Source organism: Choloepus didactylus, chromosome 6 (genome assembly GCF_015220235.1).
Source record: "Choloepus didactylus isolate mChoDid1 chromosome 6, mChoDid1.pri, whole genome shotgun sequence".
NCBI classification, from domain to species: Eukaryota; Metazoa; Chordata; class Mammalia; order Pilosa; family Megalonychidae; genus Choloepus; species Choloepus didactylus.
In genome coordinates, this window is record NC_051312.1 from 6,862,651 (window position 1) to 6,887,485 (window position 24,835).

Below are 24,835 nucleotides of genomic sequence, written 5' to 3' on the forward strand. Positions count from 1 at the left end.
TCTTTATTCTCTCATAATTCTTGCCTCCACATACTTAAGGTTTCCCATCTTACTCCCTGCCCTAAATGCTCCCCCCTGGCCCCCCATAGCCCAGTTCATCATGATGAAAACAGGACAGGGCCAATGCAAGGAACTTATCTGGCCACTCTGGGTAACAAGGCAAACCCCCTGCAACATTATTTTGACACCCTTCGCCATTTCTTCTATTCAAAAACGGTGAGGAGAAAAGAAACAGCCCCATAGCCTGCATCACGCCCAGATATGCACAACACATGCTCAAGCAAAGCAAACACCAAGGATAAAAAGAACAGGCTGTAGGCTGAACTGGGAACGCCCAGGTCCAGTTCTGGCTGTATTCACGCTGAGTAGCATGGACCAAGATATTCCCTCTTTCTGGAACTGCTTCCTTAGCTGTACACTGACAGACCAAATAACTGATCACTTAGACCCCTTACTCCTTATAGAATCAACATGCCATGTTCTGGAATGACACGCCATTTATTTGACTCAGTTGCCCCGAGGACTTAGCTCCTGAGCCTGAGAGTCAGTACTGGTTTTAGAAACCTGCTATGCAAACAAAGACAACTTGTCAGATGGGCTCTCGGCACACTCACCTTCGGGCTGTGCTGCAAGGGCAGGGACGCTGGTAGTCAGAGGGCCGATGGGTTCAGTGCTGGTTTCCATTTCCACTGGGGAATTACTCCTTAAAGAATCTTTTGCACTTTTTAAAAAGAGAAAGTTCAGGTGTTAGCAGTGGGAAAAAAAGCCCTCAGTTACCATTATTCACACAAAACCTTGGAGATGATTTCAGTTCCTTTAAGGAGACATTAGCATCTGTTTAAAAGCAGTTGGTTACAGATTCCAAGGGTAAATTAAGCTAAGTACAAATGGCTATTATGGCTACTACATAGTAAAGAGCCCGGGGCTTCGCTCAGTCGCAGTGGCAGTAACCCAAGGGCTCCTTAGGGGTCAGGTTCCAAAAGCTCGGGCTCCCCAGGCCTGGACAGCAGTGGTGTATGGCCTACAACATCAACTTCATCTATCGTGCTGTCTTCACAAAACTCATCACCTACCTTTAGCCAAACCTCCCAGAGGGCCTGGCCCTCTTTCCAGATGTCTGCTGTATTGTGAGAAAACAGTAAGAAATACAAAGTCACTGAGTAGCGGTGGGGGCTGAGGGGTGGGTGGGTGGCCACCCCCTACCCTCGTGTCTGTGGCATCCCTCGACCACCTCAGAGACTCTGATATGAGGGTAATGGGAAGCGAGCTGCTTCTACAACATTCTCAAGTAACAGATGGCTCTTATCCCCTCATTAGAAAGACAGAAAAAAGCAAGAAGTAGAAACCCGATTTTCCTGTACCGGGACAGGGTCAATAAAATTACTCACAATATTCAGGAGACACTTTCTACAAGCCTCACTTTTACCTCTGAATAATAGCTTAATGCTACAGTTAACAGAAAGCAATGAAAGCTTTAGCTCCCTCTTTGGTTAATCTAAGACGGTAACTCTTAGCTCACAATAGTTTGGCTTCCTATCTTCTCCATTACTAGTGATTGTTTAAAAACATTACTTGTTGGAACAGTGAAAACAATAGTCTTTTCAAATGGCGTGGTAGAGACTAAATTCACAGGTGACAAAGTAAGTTTAGCAAATCAAAAATAAGCAAATGAGACATGAAATCCGTGGTTAATACTCAAATGCTGACAATACTATACAGGAAAATTATGAAATGATAGGTTTCTGCAAGATTGACAGCTGTATATGAAACACTCCTGCACCAGAATATTTACTTACTGCAAGAGAATAGCTACAAGTAAAATACAAGTTTGGATTACCTATGAAATTCAAGCTACATTTTGCATTTTTCCCAATTATCCCATGCAGAGGGGCCTAATGGGAATCCTCTGGCCTGGCCCCATTCCTTTCCTCCTCAGTCAAATCCTAACAACCCTGTGGAGCCAGAAAAGCCCACGGAAATGCCAAGCTTCCTCTGCAGCCTGCAAAATTGCCCAGGACCACGTCTTCCCAAGTGACTTTATTCAAGATACTCCTTTTCCTAACTCATCCTGGATCAAAGGGAGGAGGATGGGGCCCTTTTTCCTGTAATGCGTAACTGTGTCTCCTCGTGCTATTGTTTTTAATTTTTTTAAAAGTTTTTAATTAAAAAAAATTTTTTTTGCCCTCGTGTTGGTTTTTAATCTTGTTTAAGGCATGCAACCCAACCTGGAAGTGAACTGAAGTACAGAGCAATGTGAAACGCAAACACGTCCCCACCCCCAGGTCCCCCACGGGGAGGCTCATAGACAGCCTGTGTCCCTGCTCACCTCAGGGAAGAAGGGAACTCTGAAAAAGAAGCCCAGCCCGTCTCTTTAGTTGGCATTGGCTCCTCTGTGCTCCAGACGTCAGACCCCACAGAGTCTAATGGAGCCCCGTGGGTTGTCTCCATTGGGACATCGAAGTTGGCTGACCAGTTGGGTGCTAAACAGAGGGAAGGAATTTCAATTGGAGAATATTTCAGTACTTTAATATAAACTCAAGATGTTTTTCAAAAACAGATTAGCAAAGATAAGACTGACAATACCCTGTGCTGGTAGTGTCGTGGGGAAAGGATTTTTCTAGGATTTCTAGGATTATTGGTAGGAGAAGAGAAGGCACAATCACTCAGAAGGCAGTCTGACATATATATCTTATTACAAAAATCACATTATTTCCTTTGATCCAGCAATTCCATTTCTAATAATCTATCAAACAGAAATAACAGACAGGTATACAGAGCTACATAAAAAAGAATGCGCTAATTTTTTAGTTTTGACAAATGTACCAGGGTTATGTTAACATTGGAGGAATGCGGATGAAGGGTACTATCTTTTCAACTTTTCTGTAACTCTAAAATTATTCCAAAATAAAAAATGTATTCTAAAAAAGAATGTGTTGGCTATCCAATTACAGTAAATTTGAAAAATCCTTAATGCTCCCCAATATACATCTGTATCCATTTTATACTTTTAACCACCCCACTGCAATCTACTGTATTTAACACAGAAGGCTTCCAGGTCCTGCAGAAACAGGATTTATCTCAGAGGTCAGAGTAACAGATTTTGGGGGCATGCTACTACTCGCCTGCAGTTCCTCTCTCACCACACTGCCTGCTGGCCCACTTTGGATCCAACTTGAGGTCTCTGTTTAAAAGTCAACTTCTCGGAGATGTGTTCCTTCAGATTAAATTAAGTCTCTGTTTATTCTCTCTCATTGCGTACCATAATTCCTCCTCCTCTCCTACCCCCCAATCCTAACACTGACTCCCCTAATTCTTGCGGGGGACAAGACGGGCATGGGAACCAGTGGTCTCTGCTATTATGGACATTTTCTATCACAATTAGAAACTTCGAGGCTGCAAGGAAGAAATGCTAGGACAGCTGATAGATATTTTGGGGCCTATCCTGAAGACAAATGAGTGAGCAGTATCTGGGTATAAAGAAATGTTCCATTTTTAAAGACAGACCTTACTGTGTGACCTTGGGCAAGTTATCTACCTTCCCCAAGCCTCAGTCTCCTTATCTGTTCAACTCAGAAGTTACTGTCTACTCAGCAAGTTTCTGCTGAGGATTAAATGGGGCCCTGTATACAGTAGGTATTTATTTAGGGTTGTCTTCTGGACTTCTTGCCCTTCAATCTGTCTGAGTGTGGCAGGGACCCAGCAATTTCTAGAAGGGATGACAACTTGGACATTTGGAAATCTCACCTGAAACCTTCCCAAATCAACTTGATATAGATGTTGCCTGCCCACTATATGCAAAGCTCTGGACTCACTCCATCTGTACCATAGTTCCATTTCACTACTAAATTAGGCCACACAAAAATTACTTTTCCATTATCACCACTCTGGGACAGTCTTTCCCAGATTAGCTCCCAGAATCCTTATAACATAAGAAACTCTTCTGAACAGTCCACAAAACTTCTGAAAGAAGCCACAGAAAGAAGGTGAGGATGGCAGAGGTCCTCAAAGTCTGGGGGGCACCCTCACCAACCTCCCAGCAATGTGCTCCAGAGATCTGACAACATAAAAGAAGTCTTTCCCAAGGAGCAGAGAATCAGGAGGGCTGGGACCCTGCTGTGCTGCAATCACCAAGATGTTCCCCTCTGCCTCTCCTTGTCCCCACACACCAGGCTCTGGAGTCACAATGGCAGTGGTGTGCACTAAGTTGTACCAAGTCTGCCACCTCCCTACGGGCCATGTACCACTCATACAGCCCCATTCAGGGCACTAGTCCCCCCTCCTTTTTACTTGCTGCCTGGCTCCACATCTGATCATGTTCCTTATTCCTTATGTGTAAGAGTTAATGCTTTAATGGGTTTTTATTCTTAGTAAAATCCCCAGGGGTGCCCTACAACCCAAGAATAAAATTCTTGATCTGGCCCCTGGCTTTATCACTCATCATCTGTGGGCCTCTGTGCCCTCTCAATTAACCCCTACTTGTCCTGAAAGCATGCCATCCTCTGGGAGGGCTGTGCACATGCCCGGGATGAGTGGAGCCCCTCCTTTATCTCAAATGACAATATGTGTTTCGGCTGAACTCTCTTCAGAAGTCACTGCAGATGAGAAGACCAGTTTGCCTACTTTTCAAAGTACCTACTTCCAACACCCAGTACCTAACATGAGAATAAGGCCACTTACGTTCATTCAAGTCTACCTCCATTTTATCCTCTGCACTGGCACTACTGGACTCAAATAAGTCTTGTTTGGCTCCATCTTCTTCTTCCGAGTCTGTACTTTCCTCACTGTCTGTACTCCCCGAGCTTAAAAAAAGAAAAAAAAGTTAATGCAGGTGCATAATGCTTTGAAAAGCAGTTTACACTTAATGCTGCTTATCTGTCATCAGCTAAATCTAGAAAAATAAAGTTCACTCAATAACAACAAAAAATGACCTTGTAGTTCAAGTGAATATCTGCCTGAGTGCCATTTTGTTAAGATACAGAGGAAGACACTGCTGCACACGTGCGTGAGGGGTACGAGAGATATAGACACACGTCCTCTGCACAGCCTGACCCCATAGCGGGCTCATGTCTTCACTCCGGGAGGGTCTGTCCAGGTGCCTGTGATGGGGAACACTAACATCGACCAGTGTGTTCCTGTCACCTCAGTCTCCTCCAACGCAGGAGAACTGGAGATTTCCGCAAGAAGGCCCCCGAAAAGCTCACACTGTAGCTGAGGGCCTAAGTGAAGGGAATGCTGGCTCTACAGCAGGGTCAGTAAAGAGCCAGAGAGTAGATATTTTAAGCTTTGTGGCCCATATGGTCTCTGTTGCTACTACTCAACCCTGTCCATTTAACATGAAAGCAAACACAGCTAAATTGTAAAGGAATGAGGATGGCTATGTTCCAACAAAATTTTATTTCCAAATTAGGGGCAGGTGGGATTTGGCCCAGGGACCATGATTTGCTTAACCATACTCGAAGCCATCAATGGCTCCATCACCTGGGCTTTGCTTAGCAATCTAAAACACTGCCTTCTAATAGACGTGTGGTGGTATCTCATTGTAATGTTAATTTGCATTTTCCTAAGGATCAAGGATGTTGAGCATCTTTTCACGTGTTTATTTGCCATCTGTTTTTATTTTCTTCAGTGCCTTTTCACATCTTTGGCACATTTAAATAACTGGGTAGTCTTTTGATTGTGTTTTGAGAGTTCTTTATATATTCTATACATGAGTCCTTTACCAGATATTTGATTGGCAAATGTTTTCTCCCAGTGTGGTTTGTCTGTCAACTCTAGTAACAGTGCCTTCTGAAGAGTAAATGTTTTAAATTTGATGAGGTTCAACTTAATGAAATTTTCCTATTATGTATAGTGCTCTTGGTGTTAAATATAAGAAATCTATGCCTAACTCAAGGTCACAAAGATTTTCTTCTATGTTTTCTTTCAGAAATCTTGTTTTACATTTAGGCCTAGGATCCATTTTTGAGTTAATTTTCATATAGGGTTAGAGGTATGGTTCAAAACTCATTCTCTTGCAATCTGGATGTCAAATTATTATCCCTTTCTCCACTGAACTGCTTTTGCCTCTCTATTAAAAATTAGTCGAGAGGATCTAAGACGGCGGCATAGAGAGAGGAGTGGACACTAAGTATTCCCCCTGGAACAACTAAGAAAAACCAGAAACAACTAGTAAATAGTCCAGAATAACTGCAGGGGGACAGACATGACCATCCACTCATCATACACCAACCTGAATTGGGAGGAATGCCCAAGATCACAGCATAAAATCTGTAAGTAAGAGCTGCGGATCCAAATTGGGAGACCCCTCCCCCACAGCCCGAGCTACAAAGCCTCATGGTGCCAGAGAGAAGCTTTCTCCCAGCAAGCAAATATAGCTCAGTTGAGCTCCAACTGGGGTTTTAATTAGCGAGTGTGAACTGCTCACTACAGGTACGAATCCCCAACAAGCAGACAGAGGCTTTGGGTGATGACTGACCTTGGAGAGCCGGAGGGTTGCCTCGGACTAGCTCTGTTCCTTTTTCGACTCAGTAGAGAAAGCCTCGGCCATTTTCAGTTCCCAGTTCTGTGACCCAGACAGGGGTGTGGCACAGGCAGAGGGAGACCACTGAAATTCTAATGACCTCCCCGTAGGGCACCTATCTTCTCTATGAGGAAAGGGGTGGGGCCCAGCTCTACTACCTGCCTTTCATTCCCAACTTACACCAGTCAAGAACTATAGGCTAATCTTTGCATCAGGCAGAGAGCACCCCTGCACTGCCCGGCAGCCCGGGGCTTCCCTTGAGGGACGAAGCGCACTAGTGACGTAGCACAGCCTTCCCTCAGCAGAGGTCCTGGAAGATCACAGCTGAGAAGAGGGGCCCACTCGGAAAACCCAGGGACGCTACGTCAATGCTGGTGGTTTGTGGATCAGCGACAGAGAAAATCTGGGGTAAAACTGATACGAAGGCTTAGACTCTTGCAACAGCTTTGAATCTCCGGGAACACCTGGGAAGTTTGAATATTAAAGCGGCCCTGCCTCCCTGACCACCCAGACACATGCACCACATTCAGGGTGGATGGCTCCAACAACAAACCCAAACTGAGTTCACCAACTGAACCCCACAAAAATCATTTCCCCACACACCACAGAGACAGAGTTGGGGAGAACTGACTTGCGGGGTATAGGTGACTCACAGATGCCATCTGCTGGTTAGCTGGAGAAAGTGTACGCCACCAATTTGTATTTCTGAAAAATTAGTTTTTTTTTTTTTTTTTTTTTACACCTTGAAAGAACCCTATCAAGCAAAGCAAATGCCAAGAGGCCAAAAACAACAGGAAATCTTAACGCATATGATAAAACCAGACGATATGGAGAACCCGATCCCAAACACCCAAATCAAAGTATCAGAAGAGACACAGTACTTGGCACAATTAATCAAACAATCTCAATCGAGGAATGAAAACATGGCACAGCAAATAAAAGACATGAAGAAGACCCTGGAACAGGATAAAAGGGACATAAAGAAGACCCTAGAAGAGCATAAAGAAGAAATTGCAAGCGTAAATAAAAAAATAGAAGATCTTACGGAAATAAAAGAAACTGTTGGCCAAATTAAAAAGACTCTGGATACTTGTAATACAAGATTAGAGGATGCTGAACAACGACTCAGTGTCCTAGAAGTCCACAGAACAGAAAATGAAAGAACAAAAGAAAGAATGTAGGAAAAAAATCGAAAAAATCAAAAAGGATCTCAGGGATATGACAGATAAAATAAAACATCCAATTTAAGACTCACTGGAGTCCCAGAAGGGGAAGAGAAGGGTAAAGGCCTAGAAAGAGTATTCAAAGAAATTGCTGGGGAAAAGTTCTTAAACCTTCTACACAATATAAATACACAAAGCATAAATGCCCAACGAACTCCAAATAGAATAAATGCAAATAAACCCACTCCAAGACATATTCTGATCAGACTCTCAAATACTGAAGAGAAGGAGCAAGTTCTGAAAGCAGCAAGAGAAAAGCAATTCACCACATACAAAGGAAACAACATAAGACTAAGTTGTGACTACTCAGCAGCCACCATGGAGGTGAGAAGGCAGTGGCACGACATATTTAAAACTCTGAGAGAGAAAAATTTCCAACCAAGAATACTTTATCCAGCAAAACTCTCCTTCAAATTTGAGGGAGAGCTTAAATTTTTCACAGACAAACAAATGCTGAGAGAGCTTGCCAATAAAAGACCTGCCCTACTTCAGATACTAAAGGGAGCCCTACCGACAGAGAAACAAAGAAAGGAGAGATATAGAGAATTTTAACAGACATATACAGAACCTTACATCCCAAATCACCAGGACACTCATTTTCCTCTAGTGATCACGGATCTTTCTCCAGAATGAACCATATGCTGAGACATAAAACAAGCCTCAATAAATTAAAAAAAAAAAAAAATCGAACATATTCAAAGCACAATCTCTGACCACAATGGAATACAAATAGAAGTCAATAATTTTTGAATTGTAACTCCACTATTTACTTCCTACATGATACAAAATACACAAACTCTAATGACAAATCAGTGGTTTTGAACTCAATGTGAAATATGTAATTTCTGACAACTATATCAAGGTGGGGGAATGGAGGAGTATAGGTACATAGTTTATGTGTCCTATTGAAATTAAGTTGGTATCAAAGAAAAACAAGATTGTTATGGATTTAAGAGTTTAATTTTAAGTCCCACAGTAAACACAAATAAATTATCAGAGAATATGACCATAGAGATGAAAAGTAGAGTATGGGTTAAGAGAAATGGGGGAAGGGGCAATGGAGAGTTACGAAATGAGTGTAGGACTTGAGGGGCAAAATGGCGGCCTAGAGAGGAGTGGAAGCTAAGTAGTCCCCCTGGAACAATTACAAAAAACCAGAAACAACTAGTAAATAATCCAGAATAACTGCAGGGGGACAAACGAGACCATCCACTCATCATACACCAACCTGAATTGGGAGGAATGCCCGAGAACACAGCATAAAATCTGTAAGTAAAACCTGCGGATCCAAGTCACGAGACCCCCTCCCCCATAGCCCAAGCTGCAAAGCCTTGTGGTGCCAGAGAGAAGCTTTCTCCCAGCAAGTGAATATAGCTCAGCTGAGCTCCAACTGGGGTTTTAAGTAGTGAGTGTGAACTGCTCACTACAGGTACGAATCCCCAAAAAACAGACGACTGACCTTGGAGAGCCGGAGGGTCGCCTCGGACTGGGTCTGAAGGGGACTATCTGTTTCTTTTTAGGCTCAGTGGAGAAAGCTCCAGTCATTTTCAGTTTCCAGGGCTTTGACTGGGGGAAAGGTGGAGACAGCACAAGCAGAGACAGAGACCATTGAAATGCTAATAACCTCCACCTGGGGGGTCTGTCTTCTCTAGGAGGAAAGGGTTGGAGCCCCTTCCATTCAGAACCAGACCCCAGAGCCTGGGGGAACACGGCCACACCTCCTCACACCAGTCAAGAATTATAGGCTAACAGGCATCACCTGCTGGGCAGAAAAGCACAGTGACCTGAGGCATCACAGGGTGGAGCAATTTTCTAAGACACACCCTCAGGGAAACCAGATACTGAATATATCTTCCCTCTGGGACCTGAGCCTGTTCTGGTCTGGGAAAACCTGATTTGGATACCCAAAGAAACCATGCCTAGACAACAGAAAATTACAACCTACACTAAGAAAAACAAAGTTATGGCTCAGTCAAAGGAACAAACGTACACTTCAACTGAGATACAGGAATTTAAACAACTAATGCTAAATCAATTCAAAAAGTTTAGAGAAGATATTGCAAAAGAGACAGAGGCTGGAAAGGAATCACTGGGCATATATATGGCAGAAATCAAAAGTTCAAAAAAACAACTAGTAGAATCTATGGAAACGAAAGGCACAACACAAGAGATAAAAGACACAATGGAAACATACAACAGCAGATCTCAAGAGGCAGAAGAAAACACTCAGGAACTGGAGAACAAAACACCTGAAAGCCTACATGCAAAGGAGCAGGTGGAGAAAAGAATGAAAAAATATGAGCATTGTCTCCGGGAACTCAAGGATGAAACAAAGTACAATAATGTACGTATCATTGGTGACCCAGAAGAAGAAGAGAAGTGAAAAGGGGCAGAAGGAATAATAGAGGAAATAATTAATGAAAATTTCCCATCTCTTATGAAAGACATAAAATTACAGATCCAAGAAGCACAGCGTACTCCAAACAGAAGAGATCTGAATAGGCCTACGCCAAGACACTTAATAATCAGATTATCAAATGTCAAAGACAAAGAGAGAATCCTGAAAGCGGCAAGAGAAAAGCGATCCATTACATACAAAGCAAGCTTAATAGGACTATGTGCGGCTCTCTCAGCAGAAACCATGGAGGCAAGAAGGAAGTGGTGTGATATATTTAAGATACTGAAAGAGAAAAACTGCCAACCAAGAATCCTATATCCAGCAAAGCTGTCCTTCAAATATGAGGGAGAGCTCAAAATATTTTCTGACAAACAGACAATGAGAGACTTTGTGAACAAGACACCTGCCCTACAGGAAATACTAAAGGGAGCACTGCAGAGTGATAGAAGACAGGAGTGCGTCGTTTGGAACACAATTTTGGGAGATGGTAGCACAACAATGTAAGTACACTGAACAAAGGTAACTATGAACATGGTTCAGAAAGAAAGGTGGGGAGCATGTGAGACACCACAAGAAAGGAGGAAAGATAAAGACTGGGACTGTATAACTTGGTGAAATCTAGAGTATTCAACAATTGTGATAAAATGTACAAATCTGTTCTTTTACGAGGGAGAACAAGCAAATGTCAACCTTGCAAGGTGTTAAAAATGGGAAGGCATTGGGGGAGGGATGCAATCAGCATGAACTAGAGACTGTAACTAATAGAATCATTGTATTATGCTTCCTTTAATGTAACAAAGGTGATATACCAAGGTAAATGCAGATAAGGGGGGGATAGGGGAGGCATGTTAGACACTTGACATTGGTGGTATTGTCTGATTCTTTATTCTACTTTAAGGTTATTTTTCCTTTTGCTGCTTCCTAGCTGTCATTTTTTTTTCCTCTTTCTTTTGCCTCTCTACCTTCTTTGACTCTCCCTCCTGCCTTGTGGAAGAAATGTAGATGCCCTTATATAGATAGTGGTGAAGGTGGTGAACACATAAATGTGTGACCATGCAGAGAACCATCGATTATTTACTTGAGATGGAATGTATGGTGAGTGAACAAAACCATATTTAAAAAAAAAAAAAATGGGTTGACGACAAAACCTCGAGGGCAATATACTGAGTGAAATAAGCCAGGCACATAAGGACAATTATTGCAGGGTCTCACTGATAGGAACTAATTATAATATGTAAACTCATAGACATGAAATATAAGGTACTGTTCTAGTTTGCTAATGCTGCAGAATGCAAAACGCCAGAGATGGATAGGCCTTTGTAAAATGGGGGTTTATTTCGCTACACAGTTAGTCTTAAGGCCTCAAGCGTCCAAGGTAACGCATCAGCAATCGGGTACCTTCACTGGAGGATGGCCAATGGCGTCCGGAAAACCTCTGCTAGCTAGGAAGGCAGCCGACGTCAGCTCCAAAGCTCTGGCCTCAAAATGGCTTTCTCCCAGGATGTTCCTCTCCAGCAAGCTTGCTCCTCTTCAAAACATCACTCCCAGCTGCACTCCGTTAGTTTCCTCTCTCTGAGTCAGCTCATTTATATGGCTCCACTGATCAAGGCCCACCCTGAATGGGCAGGGCCATGCCTCCATGGGAACATCTCATCAAAATGATCACCCACAGCTGGGTGGGGCACATTCCAAGCAAATCTAACCAGCACCAAAAACGTCTGCCCCCACAAGACTACAAAGACAATGGCATTTGGGGGACACAATACATTCAAACCGGCACAGGTACCAAGACATAGGACGAGGCTTAAGAATGGGAAGTGGTTGCTTAGTATGAGCACAATGTTCAATTAGGATGGACTTAAATGTTTGGAAATGAACAGGGGTGTCAGTAGCAAGATGTGAGAATAACAGCACTGAATGGTGTATGAATGAGGTGGAAAGGGGATCAGAGTCATATATGTCACCAGAAGGAATGTTGGAGGTCAAAAGATGGGAATGTATAAAACTGGATCCTATGGTGGGCAATGTCCATGATCAACTGTACAAATACTAGAAATCGCTTCCACGAACCAGAACAAATGTATGCAATACAATTAGAAGTTAATAATAGAGGGGCATATAGGGAAGAAATATATACCTATTGCAAACTATATACTACAGTTAGTAGTATTTCAACATTTTTTCATCAACAGTAACAAATGTACTATACCAACACTATGAGTCAACAATTGAGGGGGGTTGGTTAGCGATAGGGGAGGATTAGAGTTTCCTTTTCTTTTTTTCTTTTTTCATCTTTCACTTTATTTCTTGTCTGGAATAATGAAAAGTTTCTAAAAATTGAACAAAAATTAAGTGTGGTGATGGATGCACAACTGTTTGAGGGTACCCAGGGGCAAGTGATTGTACACTCTGGATCTTGGGATAATTGTATGGTATCTGAACAATCTCAAGAAAAATGAAAAAAAAAAAAAAGAAATGAGTGTAGGGTTGCTGTTTGAGGTGAAGGGAAATTTCTAGTAATGGATGGTGGGAAGGTGACAGCATTACAATATTCTAAATGTGATTAATCCCACTAACGGAATGCTAGGGAGGGGGTGGAATGGGAAGATTTAGGCTGTATATATGTTTCCACAATTGAGAAAAAAAAGTCTAAATAGATGACAATTGAATGCCAAGGATGACCCTGGATGGGATCTGAGGATGGAGGACAGGAGGCTCAAAAGGACACAGTTGAGCCATAAGGAAAAGGAAATACAGAATGTAAGCTTGTATCATTGTTGAATCTCTTATACTTCTTAGCTGCGCTTAATGGGACTGCATAAAAGAATGTTCTTGTTCACGGGAATTCTAAATGTGAATTATAGCATTTGTTCAAGGATGTGTGCAGCTAGCTCTCAGATGTTCAGAAGACAGAGCAATAGATGATGGATGATAGATAGGGAGGGAGGGAGAGAAAAAAATAGCGGTGTGACAATATGTTAAAGTTAGTGGATCGGGGTATCGGGGGGGGGGTCAGGGAATGCTGGAGTTCTGTGTATGGGGTTTGTATTGTTTTTGCAACTGTTTCTATAATTTTGAATTTATTTCAAAATAAAATTTAAAAAAAAAAAAAAAAAAAAAAAAAAAAAAGAGTGCCCACACACTCCCATTCCTGTCCTTGGAAATTCTGTTCGCCTTTCCAATGCTATTTCCTCCATGCAGCAGGAAACCTTTCTGGATTAAATAGGAACAGAAAGTATGTTTTAAAAATCCACTCTCTTGTTTGCTGCACTGAGAAAGAACATGTGCTGCTAGAGGACAAAATAGGCCACATCTACACAGATCTTGAGAAGGAATGGATTGAAAACTGCAAAGCTTTCAAGGACCAAAAAATACTGCACCAAATCTTTTCACTTAAATTGTATGAATGGATTAAGTGGAAGTAATATTCTCACTTCTATCATTCTTTCGGTTTAAAGGATTTAAAAACTATTTGTATGTATAAAATAGGCAATTTGTAAGTTAAAATAACAAAGGAATACAGACTTCTTGGATACTGTACAGGGAGGAGAAGTTGAAGAGAAAATTAGCAGTAATGACAAGATCAGAGAGAAGTGGACAATGGATAACCATCTGGTGGTCTTGGGATGGGTAAGGGATATGATTTTTTTAAAAAAAAAACCCGTATGTGCAAGAAAAAAAAAGGAAATATAGAATGTAAGCTTTATATCAATGGTGAATTTCTTGAACTTCTTAGCTGTGCTTAATGAGACTGCATAAAAGAATGTTCTTGTCCATGGGAAAGGTATATGTGAATTATATTGTTTGTTCAAAGATACATGCAGCTTGCTCTCATATGTTCAGAGGACAGAGCAATAGATGATGGATGATAGGGAGGGAGGGAGGGAGGGAGGAAGGGAAAGAAAGAAACCGTGGTGTGATAGGAAGTTAAAGGTGGTGGATAGGGGTATCAGGGGAGGGGGGGTCGGGGTATGATGGAGTTCTATGTATGGGGTTTGTACTGTTTTTGCAACTGTTCCTGTAAGACTGAATTTATTCCAAAATAAAATTTATTAAATTAAAAAAAAAATTAGTCGAACATCTGTGTCTAGGTCTATATTCTGTCCCACTAACTGATACATCCCTAATTTGCCACAACCACACTCTCTTAATTACCGTATCTTAAAACCAGGTAGTGTTATAGTCCGCCAACTTTGTTCTTTGTGAAGGCTGTTTTAGCTATTCTAGGTCCTTTGCATTTCCCTATGAATTTAAGAATCAACTTGTCAATAGCTACAAAAAAGTTTCTTAGGATTTCATGTGAGATTGCATTAAATCTATAGATCAATCCAGGAACAACTGCCATCTTAACATATTGAGTCTTCCAATTTGTGAACATCTATCAAGACTTTAATTTCTTTATGTCTTATAATTTTCTGTGTACAGATCTCACAAACCTTTTGTCAGATTCATCCCTACATATTTCACATATTTTTATGCCAACATAAGTAGTATTGTTTAGTAATTTCCATTCCAACTGTCTGCTACAGTATGTAGAAATAGTTAAATTGATTTTGTATTGTGCAACCTTGTTAAAGTCAATTTTTCTAGTAATGTTTCTGAAGATTACAGAGAGTTTCTACCATCAATGAATAACAAATAAATATAGTTTTGTTCTTCCTTTCCAATATAGATGCCTTTTATTTGCTTTTTCTTGACTTTCTGCACTGGGCAAAACCCCCAGCACAATACTGAAAAGAAGTGGTGAGACTGGACATGCTTGTGTTCTTAAGGATGAAGGAAAGCATTCAGTTTTTCACTGTAGGAATTGTAGATGCCTCTTACTATGCTAAAGAAATCACCTTCTCTTTCTAATTTGCTAAGTTTTTATCAGAAATGGATGTATGCTGCATTTGGTCTCATGTGTAATGATTAACACATATTCCTGAGATAAACCCCACTCAGTCATGATGTATTGTTGCATTTGACTTGCTAAAATTTTTAAAGGATTTATATATATATATATATATATATATATGTTCATGAGAAAATACTGGTCAATTTTCTTTTCTTGTAATGGTTTCATCAGACTTGGGTATGAGGATATACTGATGTGGCCTCAGAGAATGAGATGGGAAATAGGCCCTCCTTTCCAGTTTTCTGGAGGCATCTTATAAACTTTGGATTATTTCTTCCTGAAATGTTCAGCAAAATCCACCAGTGAAGCTACCTGTTCCTACAGTTTTCTTTGTGGGAATTTTTTTTTAATAAACATTTTTTATTGTGAAATATAACATATATGCAGAAAAGTGATAAATTTCAAGGTATAGTTTAACAAGTAGTTACAGAGGAAATTTCAAAGTATAGTATGGGTTACAGTTCCAGAATTTCAGGTGCTTCCTTCTAGCTGTTCAAATACATTAGAGACTAAAAAAAAATATCTATTCAATGGGTCAGCAGTCATAATCATTTGTTAAATTCTATCTCCTGTTATAATTCCTCCCTCATTTGATCATTCTCTCAAATTTCAGGGATATCTGAGCAATGACTATTCTAACTTCATGTTGATAAGGGGTGTCAACATTACAGGGTAGGGGGATGCAACTGCTTGATGTTCTTGGCGAGACTGGTATCTCTGGGTTTCTGGGCTTATGTGGCATGGGAACAATATGGACATTTTGAGTTTCTGAAAAATAAACTCAGTGAGTAAAACTTATAGAGTCTCAGTTAGAGCCATGGTATTCTTCAGGGTTTTCAGGAATACTGATGGTTGGGACTTCGCATACTGTGGCAATCTGCAATATCTAGTTGAAGCTTGCATAAAGGTAACCTCCAGAAAAGCTTCTTGACTCTATTTGAGGTCTCAGCCTCTCCAACCGTATTTTGTTACATTTCTTTTCCCCCTTTTGGTTAAGAAGGCACTGTCAATCCCACAATGCCAGGGCCAGGCTCCTCCCTGGGAGTCATGTCCCACATTGCCTGGGAGACTTCCACCTTTGGAAGTCATGTCCCACGTAGGGAGGAGGGTAATCTGAGCCATAGAAGTGACCCATAGACATAAATATAGGTAGGCTTATCTTCCCCTAACAGAAATAAGTTTCATAAGAGCAGCCCCCAAGTTTGGAGGCTTAGCTTATTATATTGGGAGTCCCCAATGCTTGGGAGATGTGCTAGTTAGAAGCTATTATGGTCCCCAGAAAGTCATGGTCTTTTGATTGAATGTTTCCATGGAGATGTGACCCACTCAATTGTGGGTGAGAACTTCTGATTAAATTATTTCCACGGAGGTATGAACCCACCCATTCAGAGTGGGTCCTGATTAGTTTACTGGAGTCCTTTAAGAGAGCTCACAGAGAGAAGGAACTCAGAGAAGCTGAGAGAGACATTTTGGAGAAAAGCTAAGTTACGTAATGCAGAGTTTACCTCCGGGAGAAGCTAAAAACTGACACAGACGCAGAAGCTTGGAAATGCAGACAGAAAACTGTGTGGAGAAGATAAGCTATGAGATGAAGCCCAGAGTCTACTCTGGAGAAGCAAAGAGAGGACCCCCAGATGCTTAGAAAGAAATGCCCTGGGAGAACAAGCAAGGATGCACAGGAGCTAAGAGAGAGAGAGAGAAGCTAAGAGAGACAGAAGACCAGAGACATTTTGGAGAAAGCCATTTTGATACCAGAACCTAGGAGCAAAGGACCAGCAGACGCCAGCCATGTGCCCTCCCAGCTGACAGAGGTGTTCTGGATGCCATCGGCTTTTCTATAGTGAAGTATCCTCTTGTTGATGCCTTAGTTTGAACACTTTTATGGCCTTAGAACTTATAAAAGCCAATCCATTTCTGGTATTTTGCATAAGGGCAGCTTTAGCAAACCAGAACAGGAGGGTATCAGGAATTTCCCAGGTGGGGAAGTTTAATAGTTCCATATTTTTCTCCAGTCCCTCAGTGGACTTTGCAAATCCTTTATTATTATCTGCTCAATATACTCTGATATGAATCAGGGTACTGGATTAAGCTATACAGAATTAGAAGATCTCATTCCGTATTCTAGGCTCCATGAGTTTAGGTTGTTTAAATGAACTGGCCAGACAGGTTAAGTTAGATTGTGTGCTACAAAACATTTAAATTTTGTACAAAATAAACATCTCTTCCTTTGGTCTCAAACAGGAGGTAAAGTTTTAAAACATAGACATTAACCTCCTCAATCCCATATTCAGCTTTACCTTAGTCCCAGCCCACTCAGCTTTGTTCTTATCTCTAATTGAAGCCTGATCTCTTTTTCAGCTTCTTTAAGAGTTGCTGTATGGAGTAGTGCTTACCTACAGAGCTGCAGAACTCTAACTCTGAGTCTTAGGTGTCACATGGGTACCCAAAGTTCCAGGGAAATATCAGGTTATACACCAGAGCACAGCATCTCAGAATTTAGAACAAACATTTAAAACTCAGGAATAAATGTGACTGCTCTAAGAGGTTACAATCTAGGCCATAATTTTCTTGTAAGTATTTTCTAAATGAGCCCATATAATATTTGTCCTTTTGTTTGTAGCTTATTTTGCTCAACCTAATATCCTTACAGTTCATTCGCCTTGTTGTATGCTTCAAGACTTCATTCCTTTCTGAAGCCGCACAATATTTCATAGTATGTATACACATTTTGCCCTTCTGCTCCTCAGTCGATGTACCCTTTGGCCACTCCATCCATTGGCTGTTGTGAAAAATGCCGCCATAAATATCTGCGTGCAAGTGTCTTTACGAGTCCTTGCTTTCAGTTTTTCTGGGCATGTTCCTGGTAATGGAATTACCTCATCATTTGGTGACCCTATACTTAATGTCCTGTGGATCCGCTACATTACCCTCCAGAAAGGCAGCAATAGTCTGCTTCTCTACCAGCACTGAATAAGCACACCTCTCTCCCTATATTTTCTCTAGCACTTGAATCATTCTATTTATTTATTTTGGATCTGCAGATTTTGTTAAGATATATTCACGTAAGATACACCCTATTTTTGTGGGAAGTTTTAAACTAAAAACAACTTTAAAAACAGAGACAGGGCTTTTCAGGTTATCTATCTCTTTCTGCTTGAGGTTTGGTAATGTGTACCTTTCAAGAACCATCTAAGTTTATTGGCAGGGTTGTCATAATATTCTTACTATCTTCTTTATACCTATAAGACTTTGTAGTGATGTCATTTCTCTTATTCCTGATGTTGGTAATTTGTTTCTTCTTTTTTTTCCCCGATCATTCTGGCTAGAGGGTTTATAAACTTTATTGATCTTCTCAGAGAACAACTGTGGTTTCAACTGACTTTTTCTAATATTTCTCTGTTTTCCATTTGTTTCCACTCTGATCTTCACTTTTTATTTATTTCCACTTTCTTGGGCTTAATTTGCTTCTCTTTTTTCCTAATTTCTTAATGGAGAAGCTGAAGTGACAGGTTTGACAGCTTTCCTTTCTAATACAAGAAGTTAGTGCAATTAAAATTGGTCCTTTGGGTACTGCTTTAGCTGCACCACCCGCCCCCCCCCAATTTACACACTGTGCTTTCATTTTCTTTCAATTAAAAATACCATCTAATTTCTTTTAATTTCTTCTTTGACCCCCAAGATATTTAGTTTCCAAATACTCACGGATATTCCAGAGATCTTTCTGTTATTGATTTCTAATTTAACATCACTGTGGTCAGAGAACATACTTTATATTGACTTAAAACCTTTGGAAGTAATATTGAGACTTGCTTTATGGCTCAGAGTTTGGTCTATCTTGGTAAATATGTCATATACACTTGGAAAAGAATGTGTATTCTGCTGTTGTTGGGTAGAATGTTTCATAAATGTTCAGTAGGTCAAGCTGTTTGACAGCATTGCTCAAGTGTTCTAGCTTACAGATCTTTGTCTAGGCTTTATCAATTATTAAGGATGTTGAAATATTCAACTGTAATTGTGGATGTGTCTATTTCTCTTTGCAGTTCTATCAGTCTTTGTACATTTTGAAGCTATTATTAGGTGTATAGATATTTAAAATAACGTCCTCTTGATGAATTGACTTATCTTTTCCTTTGATTAGTGATGGCATGGTATATATTTTTCCATCTTTTCCTTGTAACCTGGCAATCTCTGCCTTTTAATTGGGGTGTGTAAATCATTTATATTTAATATGAATACTGATATGGTTCATTAGGGTTAATTCTATCATTATGCTATTAGTTTCCTAGTTGTCCCAGCTGTCCTTTGTTCTCTTTCTGAATTTTCAAATGATTTGATTTAGTCTCCACTGTTGGCTTATTAACTGTAACTCTGTTTTGTTATGTTAGTGCTTTGCTTTAGGACTTAGAGTATACATCTTTAACTTATCAGAGTCTACCGTTGAGTGATATTATAGACCAAAACTGGAATCAACCCAAATGTTCATCAACAGCTGAATGAATGAACAAATTACAATATATCCATTCAATGGAATACTATTCAGGCATAAAAAGGAATGAACTGTGGATAAAATCACATTACATGGATGAGTCTCAAAATAATTATGCTGGGTGAAAGACATGAGACAAAAAAAAGAATAAATACTGTCTAAATTCATTTGCATGAAACTACAAAACACAAACTAAAGGAACAGAAAGCCGATCAGGGGCAGAATGTAGGTGGAAAGTATTACAAAAGGGCATGAGAAACTTCGGGGTGTTGGATATGTTCATGATCTTAACTGGGATGATAGCTTCATGGGTGTACACATATGTTGAAATATCTTATTATACAATTTAAATAAATACAGTTTATTATATGTCAATTATACCTCAATAGAGTTGAGAAAAGATAAAAACCTGCTTTTTCTCATCATCCTGTGCTCCCTGTGGGTATCAATGGTCATTTCCTCCAGGACATTGCCTTCATCCCCAGATAGTACTACGTGGTACAGGGTTCATGTACACTGTATAGTGTTCATCCCCACACGGTACTACGTGGTACAGGGTCCATGGACACTGTACTGTGTTCATCCCCACACGGTACTACATGGACACTGTACCACATGGTTGCAATAATGTGTGAGGACAGGCTGCCTCCAGAGAACACATGGTACTAGGCAATGGTCAGTTAGTGAATTCACTGAACACGAGGCCCAAAATTTCAGAGGACATGGTGAAAAAGAAATTTGATTGGGGCTTTAGCTTAAAAAATAATAACCATGAAGGTGTCTGTCGCTGTCTGGCTACCTGGTCTTGGAGCTGCAGCACCTGTCCTGGTTTCTAGTAATGTGATAAACCAACATGCTGAAGAAGACAAGGTAGGGTTAAAGGGAAGAAGCTAGGTCTGATGCCCTTGGTAAACTCCTTTATCAGCTTTTTGCTTGTTTAAGCCATTAAATAAGACCACTGCTGAGTCTTCTGTAGCCGGCAGCAGTTAAGTGTTCTTAAGAGATATTACTGACGGCAGATATGGACGAGGCAGTACCACCTGACTACACCAGAAGAGGAACTGGATGGCTGGGAGTCAGGTGGGAGGGAGGCTTACCATTCACTGAATACTCTTTTTGTTCCCTTGGAATTTCATTCTATGTGAAAATATCATATATTAAAAATATATGAATCACAAGCAAAGAGATCCAATCAGTCATCAAAAATCTTCCCACAAATAAATGCCCAGGGCCAGATGGCTTCACAGGGGAATTCTACCAAACTTTCCAGAAAGAACTGACACCAATCTTACTCAAACTCTTTCAAAACATTGAAGAAAATGGAACACTACCTAACTCATTTTATGAAGCTAACATCAATCTAATACCAATACCAGGCAAAGATGCTACAAAAAAGGAAAACTACCGGCCAATCTCCCTAATGAATATAGATGCAAAAATCCTCAACAAAATACTTGCAAATCGAATCCAAAGACACATTAAAAAAATCATACACCATGACCAAGTGGGGTTTATTCCAGGCATGCAAGGATGGTTCAACATAAGAAAATCAATCAATGTATTACAACACATTAACAAGTCAAAAGGGAAAAATCAATCGATCATCTCAATAGATGCTGAAAAAGCATTTGACAAAATCCAATATCCCTTTTTGATAAAAACACTTCAAAAGGTAGGAATTGAAGGAAACTTCCTCAACATGATAAAGAGCATATATGAAAAACCCACAGCCAGCATAGTACTCAATGGTGAGAGACTGAAAGCCTTCCCTCTAAGATCAGGAACAAGACAAGGATGCCTGCTGTCACCACTGTTATTCAACATTGTGCTGGAAGTGCTAGCCAGGGCAATCCGGCAAGACAAAGAAATAAAAGGCATCCAAATTGGAAAAGAAGAAGTAAAACTGTCATTGTTTGCAGATGATATGATCTTATATCTAGAAAACCCTGAGAAATCGACGATACAGCTACTAGAGCTAATAAACAAATTTAGCAAAGTAGCGGGATACAAGGTTAATGCACGTAAGTCAGTAATGTTTCTATATGCTAGAAATGAACAAACTGAAGAGACACTCAAGAAAAAGATACCATTTTCAATAGCAACTAAAAAAATCAAGTACCTAGGAATAAACTTAACCAAAGATGTAAAAGACCTATACAAAGAAAACTACATAACTCTACTAAAAGAAATAGAAGGGGACCTTAAAAGATGGAAAAATATTCCATGTTCATGGATAGGAAGACTAAATGTCATTAAGATGTCAATTCTACCCAAACTCATCTACAGATTCAATGCAATCCCAATCAAAATTCCAACAACCTACTTTGCAGACTTGGAAAAGCTAGTTATCAAATTTATTTGGAAAGGGAAGATGCCTCGAATTGCTAAAGACACTCTAAAAAAGAAAAACGAAGTGGGAGGACTTACACTCCCTGACTTTGAAGCTTATTATAAAGCCACAGTTGCCAAAACAGCATGGTACTGGCACAAAGATAGACATATAGATCAATGGAATCGAACTGAGAATTCGGAGATAGACCCTCAGATCTATGGCCGACTGATCTTTGATAAGGCCCCCAAAGTCACTGAACTGAGTCATAATGGTCTGTTCAACAAATGGGGCTGGGAGAGTTGGATATCCATATCCAAAAGAATGAAAGAGGACCCCTACCTCACCCCCTACACAAAAATTAACTCAAAATGGACCAAAGATCTCAATATAAAAGAAAGTACCATAAAACTCCTAGAAGATAATGTAGGAAAACATCTTCAAGACCTTGTATTAGGCGGCCACTTCCTAGACTTTACACCCAAAGCACAAGCAACAAAAGAGAAAATAGATAAATGGGAACTCCTCAAGCTTAGAAGTTTATGCACCTCAAAGGAATTTCTCAAAAAGGTAAAGAGGCAGCCAACTCAATGGGAAAAAATTTTTGGAAACCATGTATCTGACAAAAGACTGATATCTTGCATATATAAAGAAATCCTACAACTCAATGACAATAGTACAGTCGGCCCAATTATAAAATGGGCAAAAGATATGAAAAGACAGTTCTCTGAAGAGGAAATACAAATGGCCAAGAAACACATGAAAAAATGTTCAGCTTCACTAGCTATTAGAGAGATGCAAATTAAGACCACAATGAGATACCATCTAACACCGGTTAGAATGGCTGCCATTAAACAAACAGGAAACTACAAATGCTGGAGGGGATGTGGAGAAATTGGAACTCTTATTCACTGTTGGTGGGACTGTATAATGGTTCAGCCACTCTGGAAGTCAGTCTGGCAGTTCCTTAGAAAACTAGATATAGAGTTACCATTCGATCCAGCGATTGCACTTCTCGGTATATACCCGGAAGATCGGAAAGCAGTGACACGAACAGATATCTGCACGCTAATGTTCATAGCAGCATTATTCACAATTGCCAAGAGATGGAAACAACCCAAATGTCCTTCAACAGATGAGTGGATAAATAAAATGTGGTATATACACACGATGGAATACTACGCGGCAGTAAGAAGGAACGATCTCGTGAAACATATGACAACATGGATGAACCCTGAAGACATAATGCTGAGCGAAATAAGCCAGGCACAAAAAGAGAAATATTATATGCTACCACTAATGTGAACTTTGAAAAATGTAAAACAAATGGCTTATAATGTAGAATGTAGGGGAACTAGCAGTAGAGAGCAATTAAGGAAGGGGGAACAACAATCCAAGAAGAACAGATAAGCTATTTAACGTTCTGGGGATGCCCAGGAATGACTATGGTCTGTTAATTTCTGATGGATATAGTAGGAGCAAGTTCACAGAAATGTTGCTATATTAGGTAACTTTCTTGGGGTAAAGTAGGAACATGTTGGAAGTTAAGCAGTTATCTTAGGTTAGTTGTCTTTTTCTTACTCCCTTGTTATGGTCTCTTTGAAATGTTCTTTTATTGTATGTTTGTTTTCTTTTTAACTTTTTTTTCATACAGTTGATTTAAAAAAGAAGGGAAAGTTAAAAAAAAAAAACAAAAAAAAAAAACAAGGAAAAAAAAAAGATGCAGTGCCCCCTAGAAGAGCCTGTGGAGAATGCAGGGGTATTCGCCTACCCCACCTCCATGGTTGCTAACATGACCACAGACATAGGGGACTGGTGGTTTGATGGGTTGAGCCCTCTACCACAGGTTTTACCCTTGGGAAGACGGTTGCTGCAAAGGAGAGGCTAGGCCTCCCTATGGTTGTGCCTAAGAGCCTCCTCCCGAGTGCCTCTTTGTTGCTCAGATGTGGCCCTGTCTCTCTAGCTAAGCCAACTTGAAAGGTGAAATCACTGCCCTCCCCCCTACGTGGGATCAGACACCCAGGGGAGTGAATCTCCCTGGCAACGTGGAATATGACTCCCGGGGAGGAATGTAGACCTGGCATCGTGGGACAGAGAACATCTTCTTGACCAAAAGGGGGATGTGAAAGGAAATGAAATAAGCTTCAGTGGCAGAGAGAATCCAAAAGGAGCCGAGAGGTCACTCTGGTGGGCACTCTTACGCACACTTTAGACAACCCTTTTTAGGTTCTAAAGAATTGGGGTAGCTGGTGGTGGATACCTGAAACTATCAAACTACAACCCAGAACCCACGAATCTCGAAGACAGTTGTATAAAAATGTAGCTTATGAGGGGTGACAAGGGGATTGGGAAAGCCATAAGGACCACACTCCACTTTGTCTAGTTTATGGATGGATGAGTAGAAAAATAGGGGAAGGAAACAAACAGACAAAGGTACCCAGTGTTCTTTTTTACTTCAATTGCTCTTTTTCACTCTAATTATTATTCTTGTTATTCTTGTGTGTGTGCTAATGAAGGTGTCAGGGATTGATTTGGGTGATGAATGTACAACTATGTAATCGTACTGTGAACAATCGAAAGTACGATTTGTTTTGTATGACTGCGTGGTATATGAATATATCTCAATAAAATGAAGATTTAAAAAAAAAAAAAAAAAGACATAATGCTGAGCAAAATAAGCCAGGCACAAAAAGAGAGATATTGTATGTTACCACTAATGTGAATTCTGTGAAAAATGTACAATGTTTTATACTGTAGAATGTAGGGGACCTAGAGATACCAATTAGTGGAGGGGGAATGATAATCCAATAAGAACAGATAAACTATGGAGGGTAATCTCAATGTTATGGGAATGCTCAGGAATGATTATGGTTTGTAAACTTTCTTGGATATAGTAAGATCATGTTGGAAGCAATAGAGTTATTTTAGGTTTTTTTTCCTCTTATTCCTTTGTTTTCTTAGGGGTTGTTAATTTTCTTGGGG

The 24,835-nt window shown here is 40.3% G+C and overlaps 1 protein-coding gene across 6 annotated transcripts in view; it reads right to left on the bottom strand.

Annotated features, from left to right (window-relative positions):
* Positions 1-24,835, bottom strand: part of PPP6R3 (protein phosphatase 6 regulatory subunit 3) — a 169,536-nt gene that overhangs the window by 12,665 nt on the left and 132,036 nt on the right. For all 6 annotated transcript variants that reach the window (XM_037842026.1, XM_037842027.1, XM_037842023.1 and 3 more), the window contains 3 exons: positions 4,678-4,799; positions 2,327-2,480; positions 615-721 (listed from right to left, as the gene is read on the bottom strand). In XM_037842026.1, the coding sequence (XP_037697954.1) occupies positions 615-721; positions 2,327-2,480; positions 4,678-4,799 (383 nt within the window). The remainder of the gene's footprint in view (positions 1-614; positions 722-2,326; positions 2,481-4,677; positions 4,800-24,835) is intronic.